The sequence below is a fragment of the Panthera leo genome, chromosome C2 (assembly GCF_018350215.1).
Source record: "Panthera leo isolate Ple1 chromosome C2, P.leo_Ple1_pat1.1, whole genome shotgun sequence".
Taxonomy (NCBI): Eukaryota; Metazoa; Chordata; class Mammalia; order Carnivora; family Felidae; genus Panthera; species Panthera leo.
In genome coordinates, this window is record NC_056687.1 from 104,680,969 (window position 1) to 104,693,076 (window position 12,108).

General features: G+C 47.9%; 1 protein-coding gene across 1 annotated transcript in view; it reads left to right on the plus strand.

Moving 5' to 3' along the window:
- Positions 1-224: 224 nt before the first annotated feature.
- LOC122229323 overlaps positions 225-12,108 on the plus strand; it is a 45,289-nt gene continuing 33,405 nt past the window's right edge. The window contains exons 1-3 of the mRNA XM_042954369.1: positions 225-706; positions 10,743-10,777; positions 10,893-10,979. Of these exons, the coding sequence (XP_042810303.1) occupies positions 225-706; positions 10,743-10,777; positions 10,893-10,979 (604 nt within the window). The remainder of the gene's footprint in view (positions 707-10,742; positions 10,778-10,892; positions 10,980-12,108) is intronic.

Here is a 12,108-nt window from a genome sequence, read left to right on the forward strand (position 1 = left end):
CTTCACGGTTTTGGGGGGGGGGGGACGGGTCACGCAGCTGTTAATCGGATGAAAGCTGTGGCACCTCACTCCAGGCACCCATACTTTGGATACAAAACTTGACCTAGAATTTCAGGGGGATTATAGATCTTAAGAAGCAAATCGGGGAACACCTTGGGCGGGTATCTCGTGGTCCCCAGTGAAAATTCCCAGATACAGGAGTAGCTAACCCTAATCATGGTGCCATGAGTTCTCTGATCCCTCCAGAAAGAATGGCCCTTGTCCTTCTCCTTCACAGAAGCCTCAGCTTAGTCTCATCAAGCCGAGTTCCCTTAGGGCAAGGGCGCCGACAAGCAGCAAAGGCTAGGAGGATTTGCGCAAGTGTGCGAGTGTGCACGCTGGTGTGCACGCCAGTGTGCACGCGCGGGCCGCTGGCAAGCGTGCGTTTCCGTTACCGGAGCCCCGGCAGCCTCAGACTGCGGCTGCAGCTGCGGATGCGCGCCCGGCACCCCCTCCCAGTCAGTCCCCTCCCCCGGTGGCTCTCGCTCGCCCTCTTCCCTCCCCCCGCAGCGTCGGCAGCCTCCGAGTGTGCCGGGCAGCGCTCAGCACGCGAGCCCCTCCTGCAGCCGCCCCGGCTTGCACTGAGCGCGGAGCCTGGAGTGCGCGTGGCGCCCCCTCCCAGCGGCAGAGCGACGATGAGCCGCGGCGTGGGGGTCGTGGAGAGCAGGTGAGCGCATCTGCGGAGGTCGGGGGATTCGAGGAGAAAGGGCAGAGCGGGATGGGGGCCGGCTGGGCCCAACAACGACGCGTTGCAACAGAAGCTCTGCCCCCTTGAGCACCCCCACCCCTCCCGGGGCTCTGTCCTTGCCCTTGCGGGGGAGGGGGCGAGGGCTCCACTCCCGTCCAGGCACCCCCGCTCCGGCCACACAAACAAAGCTCACTTCGGTGGCGCCGCCTGCCCCGCGCGGGCACAGAGCATGGGGGGAGCGTTGGCTCCCCCCATGCTCTACCCCAGCCCTCTATCCCTGGCCGGGGGTCTGGGTGCACTGCACCGCACCTGCGTAAGGCAGGCGGCGCCGGGGTCGCGCGCAGGTGCCCGCGCGAGAGGCGGCGGCGCGCAGCTCCCGAGGCCCCGCGCTCAAGGCCCGGAGGCGGGGCCTACAGGCGGCGCTGCAGCTCCCTGCTGCCGCGTTTTCCCCCGGCACCTAGCTACCCGGCGCTGCGGCGGTGTCAGGTGGGCCCGATTTATTCACATCCTCCTGGTGGAGGCGGCTGCGGGAGGCCTGCGGGTGCGGAGGAGGGCAGGTGGCGCTGCAGCGCCCCCTTGCTCCCCGCGGGCGGATTCGCGCTCTTCCCGCCTCCGCGGGTGACTCTCCGCCCCCCGAGGTTGGGTTTCTGCTGTCCTCATCTGCCCCTAGCTCCTGGGCTTCCGCTCTCGGGAGCCCCTGCACCCTCTGCACCTGGAGGAGGACTTGGGCGGTGGCTCCGGGCGGATGTCCGAGGTTTTGTTGAGCACTGTCTGCGCTTGGGCTCCCTAGCTTTAAAATGGCTTGAATCGAGGGCAGGATTAGTTCCCTTAACGCCCCCCTTTGCCCTTGTGTGGAGGCTCTACCCCCGGCAGGCAGTCCGTCATGCCCAATGTGGCACTAAAACAATGCCTCACGCACAGAAGGCTCAAATCAGTATAAGCCTGAAGGATTTCTATTATTGTAAAGGTAGCCAGTGCCTCTGTTTGTCACCAGCGTTCCACAGACCTTTAAAAGCAGCTGCTTTTTACATGGGAATGTTTATTAAGAGCTAGTTTTGGGACGCTCTAACGGTATTGTGGTCGTGTTCTCCAGAGTTACTGTCATCTGCAAAAGGAGGCTTTTAGCATTGGATGTAGTGTTTCAGTAAGGCATGTGATGGGCGGTTTGTGAAATATATACTTTAGGTAATCCTCTCAATTGCAGTTAAGTGCTTGCAGGAAGTGACCCCAAGTAGGCAGAAACGCTCAGCAAAGATTCAGTCTGCAGAAAATTTTGTTTTAGGACAGTCACTGCTGCACAACAAAGTTTCTGCACGAACAACTAGAGCAAGGAGAGACTGCCAAGGTTTAAAGTGTCCACGACTTCAGTTTTTTGTGAATCATTAAACATTAGGCCCAGTTTCTCACAGGGTGGAGAGAGGTTTGTTTTTCTGCCACTGTCCTTTCTTTAAAACACTGTTGCAATCAGCAAGGCAGCCCGGAAAAGTCTGTGTGCAGATAGGTTTTACTATTTGATTTCTTGACGTAAGGCTCATGAATAAAACCACAGTGGGACACAGACTGAGTCCACATTGAACATCAAAAACACTTCTTTAGAGGGCTTCACCCAACAGTAAGTCTTGGGAATAATTGTTAAAGAGAACTTTTGAATTAAATTATGGCTAAAAGTAAAGTCCCCCCCAAAAGAAAACAATAAAGAGAGGAAGTGAAATGAAATATAGTATGTGAAATTAACACAGTTATTTACACAAACAGAGCTAACTGAACTTTTCTGCTGGCCACCCAGAAATACGAGCCCTTCCTGGTATTTCTGTGAGATATGGACCCGCCCCACCTCTTTCCATGAAAACCTGTTAGTTCACCATCTCTGATCTTTCTGGCCTCTCAGGGAGATTGTTGCTAATGTGTCATTTTCATGTTTCAGTATGGCAACAAAGTTGGTATAATTCTGTATCAGACAAGGGTGAGGTGCAAATTGTCTCTGTAAACTTATGTAAAGCACCCTACAGATGACGGCTATTGTTGCTTGTAATTTTTAGTAGCTGCACAGGATTCCATTCTCACATTTTTGGCATTGTAAGCTGTTTGTTATAGATTTGTTAAATACTGAGGAATAGAGAATCTCTATGTCTACCATATTCTTTCATTTCTTTGTCAGTGAACTTTTTTTTTCAGTGCAAATTATATGCCAAACCATGTGTTGGATGCTGGGGATATGGAATCCTTGGCTATACACATGCCCTAACTCACAACTTTTTGTTTCTTTTCAGTTCCCAGACTTGTAAATAAATTACAGCAGAGCAGTGCAATAACCCCATTAATCCAGGTGTATATCAGATGTTGTTGGCTCAGGGAGGGGAACAGAGAAGTGATTCCTTCTCCAGGGCTGACTCATGGGAATTCCCCTACCGCATACATCGTCAGCTCAGGCAAGCTGTCCTTCTTGTCCACCCCGGGCAATTACGATTTCTTTCTCTTTTCCGCCTACCCTCCTTCTCTTCTCACTGTTAGAAATGTTCTAGCTTGGTTCCAGTCCTTTTCTCTGCTGGCCCCACTTCCCTTTGGAGTATATTATGCAAAGTTCTCATTGATAGTTATAAGAAGGAAGAAGGGAATAAACCTCAAAACTGTTCCCCCCAATTCCTGTCACCCCATAGCTGCCTTTTAGGCCATATCCCCAATGCAGTTTAGCATTGGTTTACCTTGTTCTCGCACCAGCCGGGGTCATCCTCCATTCACAACTGTGGCCTGTAAAGCTGAAGTTCTAAATACTTTACTTTTCCTTTCCGAAGATGATGAAAATCCTTTGTGTGTATGTGGGTGCGTGGGTGGGTGGGTGCGTGTACACAATCATGTAGAAAACACAAGCTTCTTAAGTGACATATCACAAAGCGAACACGTCTATGTAAACACAACCCAGGTCAAGAACTAAAACATGGCACCCCAAAGCCCCTCTCACTCTCCAGTCCCTCATAGTCGTATTTCTCCTCCCTAAAGGAAAGAGAGCTTAATTTTGCTTGTTTGTAAACTTTATAAACATAGAATCATACGGCATATAATCTTCATGCCTGGCTTATTTTGTGTGACACTACATTTGTGAGAGTGATCCACATTGTTGTGTGTAAGTAGTTCCTTCCTTTTCATTGTTTACAGTATTCCATTTTACGATTGTATCGTGTTTTTTGATCCATTCTACTCTTGATGAGCATGGTAGTTTCCAGTTGTTGGCTACTACAAAAAATGTGCAATCAATCCTTCAGCCTTTCGATACCCAAAGGCCTACCAGTTTCACCATTATTTTTTCCTATTGGAGTAACCTAAAGAGGGATAGGGGTAGGTGAAGGAGCCGGCTGGGTGAGCCAGCCCTGTGGATTTTTCATCTTTGCTAGCGCTAAGTACCTTTGGAGGGACTGAAGACTGTGTTCTCATTCAGTGACCTAAACATAGAAGAAAAAAAAAAAACGTGGGATGGCTTCTTTCGTGAGTAAGCTGATTGGAAGTGGTGATCTTTAGAAAAGAAAGAAGAAAAGAAACTAGGTCATGATGGGAAACCAGCTTGGTTTGGGAAGTATCCCCAAAGGGATGGACAGCTGGTGGCCCAGGGTACCCACATCTCTCCTGCCCTCCTCTCTCTACCTTCCCTTTGTTGAGTCTTTCATCTACCCCAGGGCTAGTCGTGGAGGGCTTGCCTCAGAGGAAGTCTTTCTGTCCTGGCTTGTATGGAGGGGGACTGTTGGCTTCTAGAGCACAGTTCTGAATGAAGGCAGTTTCCCTGGAGTGTGCTTTAAGAATAAGTAACCCCCTGGAAGGTTTTTGTCACCTAGTACTACAAGGCCTTGGGCTTGGCTGGCTCTTGTGGTCTGGGGGACTGAGGTTTTCTTTAGAGAAAGTCTTAGGCTTCTGGGCTCAATACAAGCAGTGTGTGAACCTGCAAGTTGTCAGGGGGTCGGTTCTGACAAGTTTAGGCAAGTCCCCATGTGAGATGCTGAGGACAGTGGGTTTGGGGACCTGTACTATTGACTTCTTCCTCCGCTTTCAAGTTTTAAATCTTCCCAGGGTGGAAATGCAGAGACTACTCAGCAGACTGAATAATTGCCACTTTGCATCCTGGCAGTTGCTATCAGTTTGGTTATAGAGTTAGGATTTGTCCACCTCCCTGACCTTCCTCATCTCCTGCTTCTTTCCCTCTGACCACACTTGCTCTCCCCCTGTTCCTGGACCTTGATCAACTCCTTCCTGTCTCAGACAGGAGCTGCCCCCACTACTCCCATTTCTTCCCTCTTGTCCATTTCTACTTGTCCTTTGTGGCCCAGCTTACATGTCACTTTCCCAGGGAGCCCTCCCCAATTCCTCAATCATAGAGGAGCTCTCTTGTCATTCTCTCAAAGCACTTTTTGTCTCAGATACAGGAAGTCAGGCTTCCCCATCAGGCTGATGGGTTTTGTTGCTTTGTTTACTCGTATCTGGCACATACTCCACATGTGTTAGTTGAATGAGTGAATTGATGAGAAAACCAAGACCTGAGACAAGTTGGGAGATTGTCTCTGCTTATAACTTGTTGTGTGATTTTGGTTATTTATCCACGTACCCTCTCCTAGGTTCCCATCTCCTCTTGTAAAATGATGTATTGGATTGGAAGATCCTGTGGGTTCCTTTCATTTGCAGCTTTTTCTGAGCCTAACAACTAGAGGATTCTGTTTGTGGGGAGGCAGCACTCTTTGAAAATGCAAGATGGCCTTAGCATCATGGTTTAATTGGCTGTTTTGTTAGTCACATGCTTGTGATCTTAGCATCAGAGCTCAGTTCTTCCTGTTCTCATAGCCTGCTCTGGGCTAACCTATAGCTTATGTTTTTATTTTGCTCTTCTGGCATCATATACATATATATTTGTTTTCTGATTAGTCTCCCTTCTCCATTAGGGTGCTCCATGGGAACAAAGTTCATGTGTCTTGTGTTACTTTTATATCCCCTCTGCCTAGCACAGCACCTGTTGTACGGTAAATAATTAGATGTTTGTTAATTTGAGTTGATAAAAAAGAAATCTGTATTACAGAGAATATTGATTGCATTGGGGTTATTCCCTAGGAAATATAGTTATTTCATGATTAACTCTAGTTTGTGGCTAACATAAACTCTTTTCCACTTTCCTTAACCCATTTGCTTATAGGTTTTACTTTGCTTTTTATGGTCCGTTTTCTAGAAGGTTAATAGGGGCTGAAAGGGGTAAGATACTGGTTGGTTTCATTCTGGTGAAAAGTTAGTTAGAGGAGGATTTGGGGCTTATTATGGATTTAATTATACCAAAAAAGTCTTTCCTATATTTGAAAATTACCTTCACAGGCAGTAGGAACCTTAGTAGGAAGAGAGACTGGTGCTCTGTCATCTGCTTGGCAGAATTTTTTGCTTTTGGTTGTAAAAAGGTATTGATAAAAGCTTGGGCTCTGCAATCAGATGGACCCGGATTCTTGGGTAAGTTACTCAAGATCTATGAGTGTTATTTCCTCACCTGTGAAATGGAGATAATGCTAGTCCAGTGACCGGCACTTGAAAGATTGTCGTGATGATTAAATAAGCTCTGATCGACGCATGCCAAGTCTTTGGCTGAATTTCCAGTACACGGTAAACATCTAATAAATACAGGCCATTGTCATATTAAGGTTTTATTTTTACCTTAAGGATTGTTAAAAACAAATTAAGTGGAGAATTATTACTTCTTGAGCCAGATTTGGGTGAAATCATTCCGATGCCTGATATCAACCTGTCCAGGTGGCACAGAGTCAAGCCGGGTGCTGAGGTTGGAGAACGGGCTTCCTCAGAGGTTAGGATTCTTGAGTTCTAGTTGCATCTCACCCTTCACCAGCCGGTGCCGGCTCAGCCAAGTGACTCAATACCTCCCGAGCGGCAGTGTCCTCATCTGCAGGTGGGGATGGCAGTACTGGCCCTGCTTCCTGCTTCCTGGCAGAGCTGGTATGAGGAGCTGGTGCTCTCATGAGTTTGAAAGCGCTTTGGAACTTTTAAGGTAACTGCACCCATGTGAGAATTTGGTGTTGCTCTCAGGTTTCATTTCGTTGCAGCTGTGACTTAATTCCAACAATAATTGGTTTTATCCATTTGCACATATTTTACTATTTTATTTTATCTTTAAAGATTTATTTATTTTTGAGAGAGGATGAGCTGGGGAGGGGCAGAGAGTGAGGGGGACAGAAGATGCGAAGCGGGCTCTGTGCCAACAGCAGCAAGCCCAATGTAGGGCTCGAACTTAAACTCATGAAACATGAAACATGACCTGAGCCAAAGTTGGACGCTTAACTGACTGAGCCACGTGGGTGGCCACACATATTTTAATATTATCCACATTTCCCAACAAACATGCAATAAATACCCTCATTGAATATCAGCCCTTTGAGGTTTCAAGCCTGTTCTTTCAGTCCTGTAGCAGCTCAGGGATTTTACTGTGCCAAGATGCAGGGTGTTTTTGTTTGTTTCCCCCCCTCCTGTAAGGGAAAGGGGCTGTACTAATCCTGGGAAGCTCATAGGTATGAGGCAGCATTTATATTTGATGTTGATGTTGGAACTGCAATAAAATTTTACCTAATAATAATGATTAAGTCCAGATCAAAATTTAAGGAGCTTTAAATGCTAAGTAAATGTCTGTGCCCCTTTCCAACTTATCTTCAGTCCCTGAATTACACTGAGAATATATGGAATGGGTGCTATCTCTCGATGGTTGCTGTGGTTTTACGTTAGAGCAATGCACATGGCAAAAGAGAGTGTGGGGACCTAGCATTCGTGTAGTGGTAAGGAGCCCTGTGGGTCCACTAGGGTCTGCCTCCTCCACGTGGCTGGACTGGGCAGGTGCGCTGCCTTGCGGGCGGGTTCCTCCTCGTCGGGTCTAAGCCCTTCCCCCTGAGCTGCTCCCCCTGAGTGTCTGGCCACTAATCTCATCTCAGACACCACTCACTCTCATCCACTTCATGGAGAAAATAAAGGATTTTATACAGAGGCTTTCTGGGTTTTAGCAAAAGTTCTAATATCTAAGTAGATGTATATATGTCTGGAAACAGAGATAAGCAGCTGTAGAAAGGGGAAAATGAAAGCGCTAGTGAAGAGGAAAGCATGGTTTTGTTGAGGACACAGAAGTGGGTTTTAACCAGGCATATTTTGTGCAATATGAATGGCTAACTTTCAATCCATGTTCGCATAATTATTTTCAAATTAAAAAGCATAGCGACTGCATTATAAGAGGCATGAGTCTAGAGGAAAAAAGATGTAATGGTTGACTTGTTCTTTTATGCGTCTCACTAAAGACCATATTTTAGCCATTCTTAGTTTCTTGAAGCATTTCCCAATTACAGGATCACCACCACCGCCCGACCTTTTGAGCAGGAGTTGAGGATTAAAAAATGAGAGGAGTTAAGTCTGAAAATGAGAATGTGTGTATCTCCTAGAGTCGTGGAATTTGGGAAATAGCAAATACTTGGGGAAGCTTACCAGTGTAAAATCTTGAGTCGAGGAGGTTTACCACGTCTGGGATCCCAAATAACTTGGGGGTGAAGAGGAGGGAAGGGAAAGCGGTTGGTCTGCTACTGCTTTAGCCGTCGTCACCCTCAGTTTACCACCAGGGTTGAGGGTTGGGGGTGGAGTGGCGGGCAGTGACGGAAGGCCTGGTAGCAGGCAAGTACATGGGCTTAGAAGTTCTAATGGCCTAGAGTCAAGTGCTGCTTTTCTAGCTGTTAGCTCTGTGGCCCTGAGGGAGTTAAGTAACCTGTCTGAGCCTCACTCTCTGCATTTGTAAAATGGCCTTCACAGGCTTATTGGGGTGATTAAATGAGAAAATAAAGATTTTAAACACTCTAAGTGCAAATAGCATCATTGTTTTCTTCAGAATCATCAAAGATTCTGATTCAGTGGGCCCAGAAAAACTGTTTTTGGAAGTCACCTCCCATAGTTCTAATGTTCCTCAGACCATACTTCGAGAAGTGCTCTTCTTAAAGGATGAGTAGGAGTTTTGACATCAACGGGAGGGCAGGGTGTCATTTACATGCACTTACAACTCCAGGGGGTGACCTAACATCATAGCACGTGTCCATGGAGCACCCAAAGTTGGGGTACATGACTTGGAAGGCCAGAGGCAGTGACCCTGTGTGGGGGATAATGATAGAGTGAGGTGTGTGTGTGTGTGTGTGTGTGTGTGTGTGTTAGCCAGGGTGTGCTTGGGACACTGAAGATCTTTCACTCTGGGGGACCACTTAGGGTGGGAGACCAGGGAGCAGGGTGGAGGTCCTTGTGTGCCCTGCTAAGGAACTTAGGCTTTAGCCACAAAGCAGTGAGAAGCACAGAAGGGTGTAAACAAGGACATGATTAGACCTCACTGATGGTCACATGATGGGTAAGCCAAGAGAGTGAGACTGTAGTTATATATAATATTTATGAGGAAATTACAATCAGCTAACCAGGTGGTGAGAACCAATGAGAGAGAGAGAGAGAGCGAGAGAGAGAGAGAGAGAGAGCGCCCCAGTGAGTGAGTACACACATGAACTGAGATAGAGACAGCGTGTGTTGAGGAGGGGGCAGATTGGAGAGATATATAGAGGGAGGCTCAGGAGGACAAGGACCAGCTGCCCGATGAGGAAAAGGGGGCAGGAGCTGGTGCTGGCTGGTTCCAGGTGGGTGATCTAGGGATGGAATTCTCTGCAAAGGCAGATCAGGAGGAGCAGGTTTTCATGAAGAGGGAAAGCAACGATTAGTTAAGTGCTGACCGTATTTAATTTAAAGTGCTGAAGTGACCACCAGGTCCCAGGCACCTAAAACTCCAAGGAGAGGCCTGGGAAGGAGGTGCGGATTTAGGATCTGAAATGTTGGCATGAAGGTGAGCCCCGAGGCAGTGTGAGGAGTGGGAAGAGGAGGGTGCACAGATGTGCTTCCGGGTTACATCGATGCTCCAGAGGCTGGAGCAGATAGGGCCAGGGGATGAAGCACACAGAGAAGAGAGGTCACTGCAACAGGGGAGGTGGGAAGTGGTGGCAGACCAGGTAAGAAGGGACGTGGAAGCTGTGGAGAAGCCTGTCACCTTGGTCTAATGAGACAGTGGTCACTAAGGACTGAGGAGGCCCACTGGGTCTTTTGGGCAGTAGTCACTGGTAACGTGGGAGAGCAGCAGCCAGGTGGCTTTGAGTCTAGGGGAAAATAGGGAGGAGAGTGGAGATCATGTGTTCTCTTGTGAGACTGCTGCATGTAGGGCACAGAGAGTTCAGCATTGGTGAGGACAAAGGAGAGACCTACTTACGGGGGAGCTATGTGCGCCCTCAGTACTCAGAGTGCCATATCTGAGGGAGGAGGCCAGAGAAGCAGAGCGAGACGACCTGGGAGAAGGAGGGTAGAGCGAGACGACCTGGGAGAAGGAGGGTGACTCACCGAACTGGATGGAGGGTCTAGAGGCCAGTGCAGGATTGGAGTTAGGATTGTGTTCCTGGAGAGGTGACAGAGGAAAGCCAGATGGCTGGGCGTGGATGGGCAATACTGTGAATCTTAAAGGTGCTGTGATGTCTCCCCAGGGTGTGACAGGACAAAAAGTCCATCAGGTGCACACCTGATAAGCTCCATTGAGTGTTTGTCATGGAGTCAGGCCATAGGTGGAGAGTGAGAGGGCCAGGAAATCTATTGGGGAAGGAGAGAGTTCTTTAATTTGCAACATTTCTGGAGAAGCATAGTATAATGATCATTTTGAAGATTTTCATAATTATTTTATGTAAAATTAGTATCCTGTTTTTAAGTTTATTCATTTATTTTGAGAAAGAGAGGGCTCAAGTGCATGAGCAGGGGAGGGGCAGGAAAGAAGGAGAGAGAGAATCCCAAACAAGCTGCATGCTCAGTACAGAGCCTGACGTGGGGCTCAACCTCACAAACCATGAGATCATGACTTGAGCTGAAATCAAGAGTCAGATGCTTAACAAACTGAGCCACCCAGGCGCTTCTAGTATCTGTTTTTAAAAGTCTTTTTCTTTTCTTGCTCTAGTGATGATCATCACAATGCCTCTTCAGAAGAAAAAGGTATGGTACTCTAAGTCATTGTTGAGTTATTAAAAAACTTAATCTATACTGTATAAAACATTTGAAGTCTTAGAAAATGATTATTTATTGACTGCAGCCACTTTGTTCCATTCAGGCGTTCACTGGCTGTTGGCCTGCAAGCCAGCCTCCTTCCATGGGGGTCAAGAAGAAACCGAAGAAGGAGCCAAACCACTCAAGATTGGTAGGTGGCAGTTTTAATAAGCAAGAGAACTGACTTATGAGGCTTGTCTCCATCTGCTTGGTACTTTTAAGCTGGGCATATGTGCATTCATGCATTGAGCGTCTGTGTCAGGATGGGTACTGGCGAATCAAGGTGATAAGACACAGCCGTGGTCCTCCAGGGACCTTGGAGGACCTCCAGACCTCGGTTTGCCAGTCGGATAAATGTGATAGGGTAGATCACAGAGGAGGCATGGCTAACTTGGCGGGGTGAGGGAGACTTTCAGCAGAAGTGACTTGGGGCTAGGTCTTAATGGATCCCTGGGAACTCTGGACCTGGGGCCTGGGAAAGAGACTTCCATGCAACGGGGAGGTATCTGTAAAGGCTTGGAGAAGGAGTGGCAATCATCCTATTTGGGGAACATTCAAATTTGGGGAGCAGGGGAGTAATTAAAATAGATTGATTCTAGCCCAGTGGTTCTCAATCCTGGCTACGCATTGCAGTCATCTGGGGACTTTAAAGATCAATACTGCTATTCAGGCCCCACCTCAGACCAGCTAAATCAGAGGGTCTAGGGAGTGTCTGAGTCCTGGGCTTGGATGTGTTGGGAAAGCTCTCCAGGTGATTCCATGGTGCAGCCAAGGTTGAAAATCACTCTTCTATGCTTCCAGCCCTGGAGGACCAAGGCCATGTCCCATCAGTTGATTTCCTAGCACCTGTTCCTACACAGTCAGTGCCTCACCCTCCACTCAGGCATCCTCTCATGCAGGAACCTGCCTCCTACTTCCCCTCTACACCCACATCCAGTTAGTCACCAGCTCCTGGGGGTTGATCTGCTGAAGTAATAATGAGCATGTGTGTAAGTCTAACAACATGGTTGAGAGTGCAGGTTCCCACCAGACTGCCTGAGTTGAAATCTTAACTCCAGACTTCCTGGCCTGGAGTTGGGGGGGGGGGGGTGAAGGGGAGGATGGTATGGAGGTGGTGGTCTTGCTTAAGTAAATTAACTGGCCTCAGCTTACATCACTGGACAGTTGTGAAGATTAATGTGTAAATATACGTAAAGCATTTTATATAAGTATATGTAAAGTATATATACACAAAATGAGTAAATACATGTAAATACGTGAATATATATATCGATGTGCCT